The sequence below is a fragment of the Callorhinus ursinus genome, unplaced genomic scaffold (assembly GCF_003265705.2).
Source record: "Callorhinus ursinus isolate GAN/ISIS: 27379988/994484 unplaced genomic scaffold, GSC_fseal_2.0 scaffold82, whole genome shotgun sequence".
NCBI classification, from domain to species: Eukaryota; Metazoa; Chordata; class Mammalia; order Carnivora; family Otariidae; genus Callorhinus; species Callorhinus ursinus.
Window position 1 is genome coordinate 3,530,744 of NW_027397144.1, and position 16,410 is coordinate 3,547,153.

The 16,410-nt window shown below is 43.1% G+C and overlaps 1 protein-coding gene across 1 annotated transcript in view; it reads left to right on the plus strand.

The window, feature by feature from the left end:
- The window catches only part of LOC112816542 (adhesion G protein-coupled receptor E2-like), a 103,480-nt gene that overhangs the window by 12,235 nt on the left and 74,835 nt on the right, over positions 1 to 16,410 (plus strand). Inside the window, 5 exon segments of the mRNA XM_073887647.1 lie at positions 6,635 to 6,702; positions 6,704 to 6,791; positions 7,380 to 7,510; position 7,557; positions 8,169 to 8,315. Of these exon segments, the coding sequence (XP_073743748.1) occupies positions 6,635 to 6,702; positions 6,704 to 6,791; positions 7,380 to 7,510; position 7,557; positions 8,169 to 8,315 (435 nt within the window).

Consider the following 16,410-nt stretch of genomic DNA (forward strand, 5'->3'; position numbering starts at 1 on the left):
TTTCGTTGATCTGTTCTACTGTTCTTTTGGTTTCTATTTCATTCATTTCTGCTCTAATCTTTATTAATTCTTTTCTCCTGGTAGGTTTAGGCTTTATTTGATGTTTTTTTTTCTTCAGCTCTTTCAGGTATAAGGTTAGGTTGTGTGTTTGAGACTTTTCTTGTTTCTTGAGAAAGTCTTGTAGTGCTATGTACTTCCCTCTTAGGGCCACCTTTGCAGCGTCCCAAAGGTTTTGAAGAGTTGTGTTTTCATATTCATTTGCTTTCATATATTTTAAAAAATTTTCTTTAATTTCTTACTTGACCCATTCATTTTTAGTAGGATACTCTTTAAATTCCATGTATTTGTGTTCCTTCCAAATTTCCTTTTGTGAATGAATTAAATTTTAAAGCATCATGATCTGAAAATTGGCAGGGAATAATCCCAATATTTTGGTACCTGTTGGACCTGATTTGTGACTCACTATATGATCTGTTCTGGAGAATGTTCCATGTGCACCCGAGAAGAATGAGTATTCTGTTGATTTAGGATGGAATTCTCTATATATATCTGTGAAGTCCATCTGGTCCAGTGTGTCATTCAAAGCTCTTGTTTTCTTGTTGATCTTCTGCTTAGATAATCTGTCCATTGCTGTGAGTGAGTTGTTAAAGTCCCCTACTATTCTTGTATTATTATCAATGTATTTGTATAATTTTGTTATTTATTAGTTTATAAAATTGGCTACTCCCAAGTTAGGGGGCATAAATATTTAAAATTATTACATCTTCTTGTTGGATAGACCCTTTGATTATGATATAGTGTTCTTCTTCAACTCTTATTACAGTCTTTGGTTTAAAATAAATTTTTCATTTTGTTGACTGTTTCTTTTGCTGTGCTGAAGCTTTTTATCTTGATGAAGTCCCAAAAGTTCATTTTTGCTTTTGTTTCACTAGCCTTTGGAGATGTATCTTGAGAGAAGTTGCTGTGGCCGATGTCAAAGAGGTTACTGCCTATGTTCTCCTCCAGGATTTTGAAGGATTCCTGTCTCACATTGAGATCTTTCATCCATTTTGAGTTTATCTTTGTGTATGGTGTTAGAGAATGGTAGAGTTTCATTCTTCTGCATGTGGCTGTCCAGTTTTCCCAGCACCATTTATTGAAGAGACTGTCTTTTTTCCATCGCATGTTTTTTCCTGCTTTGTCGAAGATTATTTGACCATAGAGTTGAGGGTCCATATCTGGGCTCCCTATTCTGTTCCATTGGTCTATATGTCTGTTTTTGTGCCAGTACCATGCTGTCTTGGTGATCACAGCTTTGTAATATAGCTTGAAATCAGGCAACGTGATGCCCCCAGCTTTGGTTTTCTTTTTCAACATTTCCTTGGCGATTCGGGGTCTTTTCTGATTCCATACAAATTTTAGGATTGTTTATTCCAGCACTTTGAAAAATGTCATTGGAATTTTGATCGGGATGGCACTGAAGGTATAGATTGCTCTGGGTAGCATAGACATTTTCACAATGTTTATTCTTCTGATCCATGAGCACGGAATATTTTTCCATCTTTTTGTGTCTTCTTCAATTTCTTTTATGAGTGTTCTGTAGTTCCTAGAGTATAGGTCCTTTACCGCTTTGGTTAGGTTTATTCCGAGGTATCTTATGGTTTTTGGTGCTATTGTAAATGGAATCATTTCTCTAATTTCTCTTTCTACAGTTGCGTTGTTAGTGTATAAGAAAGCAACTGATTTCTGTGCATTGATTTTGTACCCTGCGACATTACTGAATTGCTGTATGAGTTCTAGTAATTTGGGGGTGGAGTCTTTCCACAGAATGGGAGAAGATATTTGCAAATGACAGTACAGATAAAGGGCTGGTATCCAAGATCTATAAAGAACTTCTCAAACTCACACAAAAAACAAATAATCAAGTCAAAAAATGGGCAGAAGACATGAAGAGACACTTCTTCAAAGAAGACATACAAATGGCTAAGAGACAGATGAAAAAATATTCACCATCATTAGCCATTAGGGAATTTCAAATCAAAACCACATTGATATACCACCTTAACACCAGTTAGAATGGCAAAAATTGACAAGGCAAGAAACAACAAATGTTGGAGAGGTTGTGGAGAAAAGGGAACCTTCTTACACTGTTGGTGGGAATGCAAGTTGGTACAGCCACTTTGGAAAACTGTGGAGGTGCCTCAGAAAATTAAAAATAGAGCTACCCCATGACCCAGCAATTGCACTCCTGGATATTTACCCCAAAGACACAGAGGTAGTGAAAAGAAGGGCCATATGCTCCCCAGTGTTCATAGCAGCAATGTCCACAATAGCCAAACTGTGGAAAGAGCCAAGATGCGCTTCAGCAGATGAATGGATAAAGAAGATGTGGTCCATATATATAATGGAATATTACTCAGCCATCAGAAACGATGAATACCCAACTTTTACATCAACATGGATGGGAGTGGAGGAGATTATGCTAAGTGAAATAAGTCAAGCAGAGAAAGTCAGTTATCATATGGTTTCACTTATTTGTGGAACATAAGGAACAGCATGGAGGACAGTAGAAGAAGGAAGGGAAAAATGAAAGGGAGGAAATTGGAGGGAGAGATGAACCATGAGAGACTATGGACTCTGAGTAACAAAATGAGGGTTTTAGAGGGGAGGGGGTGGGGGGATGGGTTAGCCTGGTGATGGGTATTAAGGAGGGAACGTACTGCATAGAGCACTGGGTGTTATATGAAAACAATGAATCGTGGATGAATCGTGGATCACTACATCAAAAGCTAATGATGTATTGTATGGTGACTAACATAACATAATAAAATAAAAAAATCCAATTTTTCTTTTTCTATTTGAATGTTTATTAGAATTATATTTTATTTATGAATTAATTAGAAATAAATGGAATCTTTTAAATGTTGAGATTGCTTATCCAGGAACATGGCATATATATATTTATTTATTTATATTTTTTATAATGTTATGTTACTCACCATTGAGTACTTCATTAGTTTTTATTTTATTTTATTATGCTAGTCACCATACAGTACATCATTAGTTTTTGATGTAGTGTTCCATGATTCATTGTTTGCTTGTAACACCCAGTGCTCATTGCAATACAAGCCCTCCTTAATACCTATCACTGGGTTAACTCATCCCTCCCAACCCCCTCCCCTCTGAAAACCTCAGTTTGTTTCCCGGAGTCCAGAGTCTCTCATGGTTTGCCTCCCCCTCTGATTTTCCCCCTTTCATTTTCATTTTTCTCTTTCTTCTCCTAGTGTCCTCCATGCTATTCCTTATGTTCCACAAATAAGTGAAATCATATAATTATTGTTTTTATCCACTTGACTTATTTCACTTAGCATAATGCCCTCCAGTTCCATCCATGTCTATGCAAATGGTGAGTATTCATCTTTTCTGATGGCTGAGTTATATTCCATTGTATAGATGGACTACATCTTCTTTATCCATTCATCTGTTGAAGGGCATCTTGGCTCCTTCCACAGTCTGGCTATTGCGGACATTGCTGCTATGAACACTGGGGTGCATGTGGCTCTTATTTTCACTACATCTGTATCTTTGGGGTAAATACCCAGTAGTGCAATTTATGGGTCATAGGGTAGCTCTATTGTTAACTGATATGAGGATTGCTACCCCAGCTTTCTTTTGATGTCCATTAGCGTGATAAATATTTTCCACCCCCTCAGCCTTCAATCTGGAAGAGTCTTTGGGTCTAAAATGAGTCTCTTGTAGTCAGCTTTTGGATGAGTCTTTCTTTTCTATCCAATCTGATAACCTGTGTCTTTTTATTGGGGATTTTAGCCCATTTACATTCAGAGTAATTATTGAAAGATATGAATTTAGTGCCATTTTATTACCTGTAAAGTCCCTGTTTCTGTATCTTGTCTCTGTTCCTTTCTGGTCTTTGTTACTTTTGGGCTCCCTCTTCACTTAAAGGATCCTCTTTAGTATTTCTTGCAGGGCTTGTTTAGTGATCAGAAGTGCTTTTAGTTTCTGTTTGTCCTGAAAGCTCTTTATCTCTCCTTCTATTCTGAATGACAGCCTTGCAGGATAAAGCATTCTTGGTGCATATTTTTCTCATTTAGCACCCTGAATATATCATGCCAATTCTTTCTGACCTGCCAGGTTTCTGTTGATAGTTCTGCTGCCAGCCTTAGGTTTCTACCCTTATGGTTAAGTACCTCTTGCCCGAGCTGCTTTCAGGAATTTCTCTTTATATCTGAAATTTGCCAGCTTCACTAGTGTATGCTGAGGTGTTGACCTATTTTTATTGATTTTGAGGGGGGTTCTCTGCCTCCTGGACTTGAATGCCTGTTTCCTTCCCCAGATTAAGGAAGTTTTCAGCTATAATTTGTTCAAATAACCTTCTGCTCCCCCCTTTCCTCTTCCTCTGGGACCCCAATTATTCCAACATTGTTTCACTTTATTGCATCACTGATATCTGGAATCCTCCCCTTGTGATCCAGTAGTTGTTTATCTCTCTTTTTCTATCTCTTTATTCTCTATAATTTTATCTTCTATAACACTGACTCTCTCTTCTGCCTCATTTATCCTAGCAGTAAGAGCATCCATCAATGATTGCATTTCATTAATAGCCTTTTTTATTTCAACCTGATTAGATTTTAGTTCATTTCTCCAGAACCCTTTCTCTAGTGTCTTCTATGCTTTTTTCAAGCTCAGCTAGTGTCTTTGTAATCATTATTTTAAATTCTAGTTCCCACATCTTACTTATATCCATATTGATTAAGTCCCTGGCAGTGAGTACTGCCTTTTGTTCTCTTTTTTGGGGTGAGTTCTTCTGTCTTGTCATTCTTGCAAAAAGTGGTCTGTTTTCTATTTGTAGACTTGTAGCAATTTTTTTTTTAATATTTGGTTGAGTTCGCAATTGTTCAGAATGATTTAATAGCTAACTAGCTGAATTCCAGGGACTAGATGAAACTAGGGTCCCTATTCCTCCACCATCTTCCTCCCCTCCCCGGGGGGAAAGTAAATTTTATCATGAAAAGGTAAAAGGTGGTGTTGTGACTACCATGCAGCCCCTCTCTGCCTTAGAGGTATCCCTAATGGATCCCTGCATTTGCTTGTGTATCTCATGGAGACTCGTGGCTGGGTGAGCATGGCAAGGAGAGCTGCTGATGGTGTGACTGGATCCCAGCTGCTTTAAGGAAGCATGACTGAAGTTGGGAATTTAAAATTGTCATGTATTCCCCTCTTGAATGCCTCATTCCCACCTGTCCCCCACTCCACTCCATCCCACCTTGAAGGCAGGTGTCTAGGCATTGCCACCATCTGAGAAGTGAGGAGGGCAGTGCCATAGCCCAGATGGGGGTGAACAAGAATGCATCAGGTGTGCATCTTCCCTTATCCAGTCATGTTCTGGTGCTCACACCCACATCCTGATCCTGTGGCTTTCTAAGGGAAGTCGACAAGTTCAAGTAGGAAACTCTACTCTGGGGGATACCAGTTGCCTGCCCTGACTCAGAGTGATGCAATGAGTCCTTTCAGGCTCTAAAAGTTTTTGGTTCCCTTATTGGAATGTACAAGAGAAAACATTCTGTCCCTGCATTTTGATGCATTCTTGTTTTGCTGGTTCTTATTAAACTGTTATTTTTAACTGGTGATGTGTAGCCCCTGCTCTATGTGTCCCTGAGCTACTCAAAGAACCTGGCTCATGGGAATCTTTCCTCTCATGTGTAGAGAACAAGGAGAGATAGGAGGCCAGAAAACACCCCCAGTGGCTCAGCTATGAGAGCCAGCATTCTTCTTCCTCATTTCATATCTGCAGTGGGCTCTGATAAGAGGAACTTCTTCAGATCGGAGGTAGCAAGACTGCTCCAGAGACATCCTGGGGCATCTTTTTTTTTCTTTTCTAAGATTTTATTTATTTATTTATTTATTTATTTATTTATTTATTTATTTATGAGAGTGAGCATACGAGTTGGGGGGGAGGGGCAGAGGCAGAGTGAGAAGCAGAGTCCCTGCTGAACAGAGAGTGGGATGTGGGGCTGCATCTGAGGACCCTGGAATCATGACTTGAGCCAAAAGTAGATGCTTAACTGACTGAGCCACCCAGGTGCCCAATGGGGCATCTTGAAAATGCCTGACACTGGAGCTGGGGGAGTGTTTGATGAGGCTTTTGGGGTATACTAGGGCCATCGATAATGGGCTATGGAAGTTATCAGTGGGCAGTGGATTGACCTCTTGGTGTTATCTCAAGTGTGAATGGTGAGTGTCATCCAGCCATGACTCCCTTCACTGACTGAGCTTCGAGAGTGGCCTTTAGTGCCAATGTCACCCTGACTGGAGCCCACTCCCCGGTCCCCAATAGTTCAAACAGAGTCTCAGTTCCTCTGTCTACACCACCCTGCAGAAGGGGATGGAGACCTGCTTCCAGCCCCCATGATGGCACAGCAGAGTGTCTGAATCTAGGTGCCCTCAGGCCCAGCCAGAGAGCAGAGATGAGCAGAACAGTGAGCAGGTGCTCAGAACAGCTGGCTCCAGCTCATCCAGCAAACTGTGAGCTGAATTCTGTCTGGTCTCTATGGTAGAGTAGGGCTGGAGACTAGGGCCTCTGCCCTATGGGAACTCACACCTTTGAGAGGTCATCCTTTGCCCTGTTGTGTTCCAGACATCAATGAGTGTGGACCACCCTTGGCAGTGTCCTGTGGAAAATTTACAGATTGCCAGAATACAGAGGGGGAGCCACTACTGTACATGCAGCCCAGGATATGAGCTTGCTTCTGGGGCAAGAATGTTCAGGAATGAGAGTGAGAACATGTGTCAAGGTAAGAACTGACTTGTGTCTTCCATCTCCTCGTCCATGAGGTTTGGAGTCACTCAGGTCACTTTGTCTAGGCATCAGAGAACATCCTGATAACATCCTTTTCCAAACACCAAGGCTCAGAGATAGTGTGGTTGAGAGTACGCTGTCCTGTGAGGGTCACTGGGATTCCAAGGGGGAACTCAGGCAGCAAGCTGTTGCCCTGGGAAATTAGGACAAAAGCCATCACTGGGAGCCAAGATGGTCTTGTTTGGGAAACACAGTATTTCCCCTGCACTTGGTTCCCAGGAACGCCCACCCTGGACTTGTCCAAGTCCTCAGGCTGGGACACAGGTGGCCGTGATTTCACTGTCCCAGCTGGGAGCTGCCCAGAGAGGCCGAGGGAGCCAGGGCTGGCAGATGGGGAGGACTTGGACCACTTCCAGCAACATCTGGAAACAGAACATCTGGGCCACCATGCTCGCCCATAGCATGCCTCCATGTGAATTAGAAAAGGCACCCACGCACCAGAGAAGAGACAGTGGGGCCTTCCAGATGTTTCTATCCCAGGACACAGCTGCAGGCACCCATCACCCTCTCCGTCCCCCTGCAGACGTGGACGAATGTCAGCTGAAACCCCGAATCTGTAAAAGCCGTGGCATCTGCACCAACACCCAGGGTAGCTACACCTGCAAGTGCCCACCCGGCTTGGAGCTCAGCCCAGGCGACCCGAATCTGTGCACAGTTGAGGCCCTGGCAGATGCTGTGAGGCTGCACTGGAGCTGGGGAGGGTCCAAGGCAGATCCCGTAGCCCAGGAGGAGGGAGAAGACCCTCAGTTTCCCAAAACACCAGGGGTTTGCTCTGCCCAAGGACTTACCTCCTAAGAAGGTCCCTCCACAGAGTAGGGAGGCAGCAGGGCTTTCTATGCCTGGGGTGTCCTTGTGGAGCCCCCGATCTCTATGAGCAACACCCTACTTGCCCCTATTCATCTGTCATATTCTAGCAAAAGTGTCGCTTCTAGGGCAGCTCAGTGTCACAGCCTCCTTGGTTAGAGGTCCATCACAGCCTCCCCCCTCCCTGAACCTGACACCTAGTCTAATCTGCACCATATGTGAAGGGTCTCAGCTTTGTCTGGAATGGTTCACACACATGGTTCTACCCTGTCCACCTTGCAGGGACAATCTGAGATTATGGAGTTTTTACAATAGAAAATACTATCATAAAGTTTATCTTGACAGGGTAGGTGGCTGGTACATGGTGTGTGTGTGTGTGTGTGTGTGTGTGTGTGTGTGTGTGTGTGTGTCTTTCCTTGGTGTGAAGTACTAAGGAATCTGAGAGAAGGGACAGGAAGGATGGGTGCAGTGAGTGGAGGGAACCTTGGCCTTCTCGCTTTGTCCTCAGATGTGAATGAATGCACATCAGGGCAGAACCTATGCCACAACTCCACCTACTGCCTCAACAACATTTGGGGCTATCAGTTCCGCTGCCGCCCTGGATGGAAGCCAGTTCCTGGGTCCCCCAATGGCCCCAAGAACACCGTCTGTGAAGGTCCAGAGCTCAGACGCCACATCCTGGAGACCCACACTCAGAACATCTGATCACATATTCAGTGGCACCCACACAAACCAAGCAGAATGACCCCTGGGAGTGCCCTGTTGTGCCAGATGTTCATTCTTTTGAGGCTGGTTGGGAAAAAATCTGGGGGTCTTGGGGAAGGAGCTGGGGTACTGAGGAACAGGCTCCTTGGAGACCCCAGACAGCAGCTAATTACTACCTGGGACAAAGGTATTTCTATAGTCACAACCTGCACATCTGTACAGGGCTCATGTGCTACATGTCAGACTCCGCACACTTCCCACGACCCCTGCATCACCAGGATGTGGGGTCAGCAGGTGATATCACCTCCAGCCAAGGGGAGACACTAACACAGGAAAAGGGGGCAGGACATGGGAGGGGAAAGGGGTCCTGACTCCCATCTTTGTGTCCCCAGATGTGGATGACTGCAGTTCTGAGCAGCCTACGTGCCACAAGTCCACCGTCTGCATCAACACCATGGGCTCATACAAATGCCACTGTTGCCGGTGCTGGGAGCCCAAACCCGGATTCCAGAATAAGCAGCCCAATGCCACCTGTGAAGGTACCTGGTCTGACCTGACCCCAGACCCCGTCCCTGACACACACAGACACTCTCGCACCTAATGAATGGTGTTCTATTCCCTGCAGAGATGTCCTTCCCCACCTGGACCCCACCCCCTGGAATCAAGAGCCAGGTGAGTGGCCCCAGCAGGGACCAGGAGGCAGGAATCCCTCTGTGCAGCTCGCCTGACCCACCCATTTTCCCCAAGCTCCCCCACCCACAATTCGGGCTCTCTGATCTGTACCTCTCTATCCTAGAGACTCTCCCGTTTCTTTGAAAGAATCCAAGATCTGCGCAGAGACTTCAAGCCAGCCTTGGCTCAGGACACCATCCAGGTAAGGGCACATCCCAGGAGAGGCAAGGTGGAGGCATCCCATAGAGGCCTGGCAAGCTATGGACTAGGAGGAGGCAGCCCCAACATACTGGCTTCCTCTCTGAGGCCCCACCTCTCCCAGGGTCGGTGGGAAGAACAGACATGCAGACATTCCTACTCACTGTTAAACACACCCCCGCACCCACAAATGACTTCTTTTTTTTTATTATGTCATGTTAATCACTATACATTACATCATTAGTTTTTGATGTAGTGTTTCATGATTCATTGTTTGGGTATAACACCCAGTGCTCATTTCAGTACATGTCCTCTTTAATACCCATCATCAGGCTAAGCCATCCCCCCACCCCCCGCCCCTCTAGAACCCTCAGTTTGTTTCTCAGAATCCATAGTCTCTCACGGTTGGTCTCCCCACCAATTTCCCCCCTTCATTTCTCCCTTCCTACTATCTTTTTTTTTTTAACATATAATGTATTATTTGTTTCAGTGGTACAGGTCTGTAATTCAACAGTCTTACACAATTCACAGTGCTCACCATAGCACGTACCCTCCCCAATGTCTATCACCCAGCCACCCCATCCCTCCCACCCCCTACCACTCCAGCAAACCTTAGTTTGTTTCCTGAGATTAAGAATTCCTCATGTCAGTGAGGTCATATAATACATGTCTTTCTCTGATTGACTTATTTCACTCAGCATAACACCCTCCAGTTCCAACCACGTCGTTGCAAATGGCAAGATTTCATTCATTATTTTTTAAAGATTTTATTTATTCATTTGAGAGAGAGAGAGAGAAAGCACAGAGGGAGAGTGTGAGGGAGAAGCAGTCTCCCCGCTGAGCAGAGAGCCTGATGTGGGACTCGATCCCAGGACTCTGGGATCATGACCTGAGCCGAAGGCAGCTGCTTAACCAACTGAGCCACCCAGGTGCCCCCCAAGATTTCATTCTTTTTGATGGCTGCATAATATTGCATTGTATATATATACCACATCTTCTTTATCCATTCATCTGTCAATGGACATCTTGGCTCTTTCCATAGTTTGGCTATGGGGGACATTGCTGCTATAAACATCGGGGTGCGCATACCCCTTCGGATCCCTACATTTGTATCTTTGGGGTAAATACCCAGTAGTGCAATTGCTGGATCATATGGTAGCTTTATTTTCAACTTTTTGAGGAACCTCCATACTGTTTTCCAGAGCGGCTGCACCAGCTTGTATTCCCACCAACAATGTAGGAGTGTTCCCCTTTCTCCGCATCCCCGCCAACATCTGTCATTTCCTGACTTGTTAATTTTAGCCATTCTGACTGGTGTGAGGTGATATCTCATTGAGGTTTTGATTTGGATTTCCCTGATTCCGAGCGATGTTGAGCACTTTTTCATGTGTCTTTTGGCCATTTGGATGTCTTCTTTGGAAAAATGTCTGTTCATGTCTTCTGCCCATTTCTTGATTGGATCATTTGTTCTTTGGCTGTTGAGTTTAAGAAGTTCTTTATAGATTTTGGATACTAGCCCTTTATCTGATGTTATTTGCAAATATCTTCTCCCATTCTGTTGGCTGTCTTTTGGTTTTGTTTACTGTTTCTTTTGCTGTGGAAAACTTTTTATCTTGATGAGGTCCCAACAGTTCATTTTTGCCCTTGCTTCCCTTGCCGTTGGTGATGTTTCTAGGAAGAAGTTGCTGCGGCTGAGGTCGAAGAGGTTGCTACCTGTGTTCTCCTCTAGGATTCTGATGGATTCCTATCTCACATTTAGGTCTTTTAACCATTTTGAGTCTATTTTTGTGTGTGATGTAAGGAAATGGTCAAGTTTCATTCTTCTGCATGTGGCTGTCCAATTTTCCCAACACTATTTGTTGAAGAGACTGTCTTTTTTCCAGTGGACATTCTTTCCTGCTTTGTCGAAGATTAGTTGACCATAGAGTTGAGGGTCCATTTCTAAGCTCTCTATTCTGTTCCCTTAATTGATGTGTCCGTTTTTGTTGCAGTACCGTACTCTCTTGATGATGACAGTCTTGTAATAGAGCTTGAAGTCTGGAATTGTGATGCCACCAGCTTTGCTTTTCTTTTTCAACATTCCTCTGGCTATTCGAGGTCTTTTCTGGTTCCATACAAATTTTAGGATTATTTGTTCCATTTCTTTGAAAAAAGTGGATGGTATTTTGATGGGGATTGCAATGAATGTGTAGATTGCTCTAGGTAGCATTGACATCTTCACAATATTTGTTCTTCCAGTCCATGAGCATGGAATGTTTTTCCATTTCTTTGTGTCTTCCTCAATTTCTTTCATGAGTATTTTATAGTTTTCTGAGTACAGAATCTTTGCCTCTTTAGTTAGATTTATTCCTAGGTATCTTATGGTTTTGGGTGCAATTGTAAATGGGATCGACTCCTTGATTTGTCTCTCTTCTGTCTTGTTGTTGGTGATTAGGAATGCCACTGATTTCTGGGCATTGATTTTATAGCCTGCAACTTTACTGAATTCCTGTATGAGTTTTGGCAGTTTTGAGGTGGAGTCTTTTGGGTTTTCCACATAAAGTATCATATCGTCCTCAAACAGTGAGAGTTTGACTTCTTCTTTGCCAATTTGGATGCCTTTGATTTCTTTTTGTTGTCTGATTGCTGTAGCTAGGACTTCTACTACTATGTTGAATAGCAGTGGTGAGAGTGGACATCCCTGCCGCATTCCTGACCTTAGGTGGAAAGCTCTCAGTTTTTCCCCATTGAGAATGATATTCGCTGTGGGTTTTTCATAGATGGCTTTTATGATATTGAAGTATGTACCCTCTATGCCTATTCTCTGAAGAGTTTTGATCAAGAAAGGATGCTGTACTTTGTCAAATGCTTTTTCTGCATCTATTGAGAGGATCATATGGTTCTTCATCCTTCTTTTATTAATGTATTGTGTCACATTGATTTATTTGTGGATGTTGAACCAACCTTGCAGCCCAGGGAGAAATCCCACTTGGTCGTGGTGAATAATCCTTTTAATGTACTGTTGGATCCTACTGGCTAGTATTTTGGTGAGAATTTTTGCATCTGTGTTCATCAAGGATATTGGTCTGTAATTCTCCTTTTTGACGGGGTCTTTGGTTTGGGGATCAAGGTAATGGTGGCCTCATAAAATGAGTTTGCAAGTTTTCCTTCCATTTCTATTTTTTGGAACAGTTTCAGAAGAATAGGTATTGATTCTTCTTTAAATGTTTGGTAATATTCCCCTGGGAAGCCATCTGGCCCTGGGCTGTTTGTTGGGAGATTTTTGATGACTGCTTCAATTTCCTTAGTGGTTCTAGGTCTGTTCAGGTTTTCTATTTCTTCCTGGTTCAATTTTGGTAGTTGATACATCTCTAGGAATGCATCCATTTCTTCCAGATTATCTAATTTGCTGGCATATAGTTGCTCACAATGTGTTCTTATAATTGTTTGTATTTCTTTGGTGTTGGTTGTGATCTCTCCTCTTTCATTCATGATTTTGTTGATTTGGGTCATTTCTCTTTTCTTTCTTTTTTTTTATGGAAGAGATATTTCCTTTTTTTAAAAAAAAATTTATTATGTTATGTTAGTCACCATACAATATATCACTAGTTTTTGATGTCGTGATCCATGATTTATTGTTTTCGTATAGCACCCAGTGCTTCATGCAGTATGTGCCCTCCTTAATACCCATCACCGGGCTAACCAATCACCCCTCCCTCCTCCCCTCTAAAACCCTGTTTGTTTCTCAGAGTCCATAGTCTCTCATGATTCGCCTCCCCCTCTGATTTCCCCCCCTTCATTTTTCCCTTCCTTCTCCTAATGTCCTCCATGCTGTTCCTTATGTTCCACAAATAAGTGAAACCATAGGATAATTGACTTTCTCTGCTTGACTTATTTCACTTAGCATAATCTCCTCCAGTCCCATCCATGTTGATGAAAAAGTTGGGTATTCTTCCTTTCTGGTGGCTGAGTAATATTCCATTGTATATATGGACCACATCTTCTTTATCCATTCATCTGTTGAAGGGCATCTCGGCTCTTTCCGCAGTTTGGCTTTTGTGGAAATTGCTGCTATGAACACTGGGGTGCATATGGCCCTTCTTTTCACTACATCTGTGTTTGGGGTAAATACACAGTAGTGCAATTGCTGGGTCATAGGGTAGTTCTATTTTTAAGTTTTTGAGGAACATCCACACTGTTTTCCACCGCTTCACTTTCAATCTGGGAATGTCTTTGGGTCTAAAATGAGTCTCTTGCAGACAGCATATCGATGGGTCTTGTTTTTTTATCCAATCTGATAGCCTGTGTCTTTTGTTTGGGGCATTTAGCCCATTTACATTCAGGGTAACTATTGAAAGATATGAATTTAGTGCCATTGTATTGCCTGTAAGGTGACTGTTAGTATATATTGTCTGTGTTCCTTTCTGGTCTATGCTGCTTTTAGTCTCTCTCTTTGCTTAGAGGACGCCTTTCAATATTTTTTGGAGGACTGGTTTTGTGTTTGCAAATTCCTTTAGTTTTTGTTTGTCCTGGAAGCTTTTTACCTCTCCTATTTTCAATGATAGCCTAGATGGATATAGTATTCTTGGCTGCATATTTTTCTCATTTTGTGCTCTGAATATATCATGCCAGTCCTTCCTGGATTGCCAGGTCTCTGTGGATAGGTTTGTTGCCACTCTAATGTTTCTACCATTGTAGGTTACATATCTCTTCTCCTGAGCTGCTTTCAGGATTTTCTCTTTGTCTCTGAGACTCGTAAGTTTTACTATTAGATATCAGGGTGTTGACCTATTTTTATCGATTTTGAGAGGGGTTCTCTGTGCCTCCTGGAATTTGATGCCTGTTTCCTTCGCCAAATTAGGGAAGTTCTCTGCTATAATTTGCTCCAATATTCCTTCTGCCCCTCTCTCTCTTTCTTCTTCTTCTGGGATCCCAATTATTTTAATGCTGTCTCGTCTTATCGTATCGCTTATCTCTCGAATTCTGCCCTTGTGATCCAGTAGTTGTTTATCTCTCTTTTTCTCAGCTTCTTTATTTTCCATCATGTGGTCTTCTATATCGCTAATTCTCTCTTCTGCCTCATTTATCCTAGGAGTTAGAGCCCCCATTTTTGATTACACCTCATTAATAGCCTTTTTAATTTTGACTTGGTTAGATTTTAGTTCTTTTACTTCTCCAGAAAGGATTTCTCTGATAACTTCCATGCTTTTTTTCATGCCCAGCTAGTATCTTTCAAATCATCATCCTGAACTCTAGTTCGGACATCTTACTAATATCTGTATTTTTTAAAATTCTTTTTTAAAATATTTTATTTATTTATTCATGAGAGACAGAGGGAGAGAGAGAGGGTGAGGGAGAGAGAGAGAGGCAGAGGGAGAAGCAGGCTCCCAAGGAGCAGGGAGCCCAATGCGGGACTCAATCCCAGGACGCTGGGATCATGACCTGAGCCGAAGGCAGATGCTTAACCATCTGAGCCACCCAGGTGCCCCTAATATCTGTATTGATTAGGTCCCTGGCAGTCGGTACTGCCTCTTTGTCTTTTTGTTGAGGTGATTTTTTTCCATCTTGCCATTTTGTCCAGAGGAGAAGAGATGAATGAGAGAACAAAATGCTAACAGGGTAACAACATCCCCAGAAAATATACTCTAAACAAGTCAGAAAAGACCTGAAACCGGGGGAAAAGAAAGGGACAGAAAGAAAAAAGAAAAAAAAGAAAAAGAAAAAGATAAAAACAAAGAAACAAAAAGAAAAAACAAAGAAAACAGAATATGATCAAATATGATCAGGCTGGTGCATAGATCAGTGCCACACACTAGATTTTGGGTGTATTTTTGTCTGTTCGAAGAAAGTGCCTCCCAAAATTTTATAGAAAGAAAAACTTATATATGTACAAAAATAAAGGTTGATACAATGAAGGGATGGAATATGACTGTAAAGATGAAAATTATGAAAGATTTTATAAAAGGAATTGATAAGATAAGAAGTTGGTTGAAATATGAAAGAAGAAGATTTAAAATAAAAGAGGAGAGTATGTGATCAGGCAGGAGACTAGAACAAAGCCATGCACTAGAGATTTAGGGTATTTGATCTGTTAGAAGAAACTGTATCTCAAAATTTTAAAGAGAGAACCAAAAATAAGGGTAACTACCATGAAGGGATAGAATATGACTCTAAAAATGAAAAATGAAAAATATTTTTTAAAAAAGGGATTGATAAGATGTTGGTTGAAAAAGGGAAAAAGAAAAATTAAAAAAAAAAGACCGTTAAAAAAATTAACTTTGAAAGACTAAAGAATCATGGTAAAAAAGCCGTGAATTCTATGTGCAGTATTCCCCTAGCGCTGGAGTTCTGCCGTTCTCATTGATCGGTAAACTTGGTCTTGGCTGGCAGTTCTTGCTGATCTTCTGGGGGAGGGGCCTGTTGCCGTGGTTCCCAAATGTCTTTGCCGGAGGCGGAATTGCCCCACCCTTGCTGGTCCCGGTTAAGGAATCTGCTCCGGTTTGCTCTCAGGAGCTTTTGTTCCCTGCAAGCTTTCTGTACAGCTTTGGAGGACGAGAGTGAAAATGGCAGCCTCCCAGTCTCCACCCCGGAGAAGCCGAGGACTTGGGGCCTGGCTCCTCAGTGCGCCCCCAGAGAAAAGCAGTCAGTCACTCCTGTCTCCCCGCTTTCTGGCCGCACTCCGTGCTCACCCGGCCTGTGACCGAGAGTTTCTATCTCTGGCGCACGACCCCAGGTGGAGTCTCCAAACCCAGCAGATCCCTGCAGTGCGCTCCCGCGCTGCTCCTTCTGGGGGAGGAAGGGGAGTCTCCCCGGATCTGCCGCTTGTTGGGTCCCTGCTGGAGGAGCAGTGGCCCAACTGTGCCACGGATCACGGTTTATGGCAACCCCAAGCTGCAAGCCCACTCCCTGGCTCCGTCTCCGCAGCCAGCTTCCCTGCTCCAATCCCTGGGAGCTCTGCTGCTCTCAGGCACCCCCAGTCTTTCTGTGACCCTGAGGGTCCTGAGACCACAGTGTCCCAGTGAGGCTTCCACTCCCTGCTTAGCCAATGCAGTGACGGCCCTCAGCGAAGCAGACTTATAAAGTTCTGATTTTGTGCTCCACTTCTCTATCACTTGCCAGGAGCACCTGATGGAGGCCCCCTCCCCCACCATCTATCCTCCCAAATATCGCCTCAAATTCACTTCTCCACACATCCT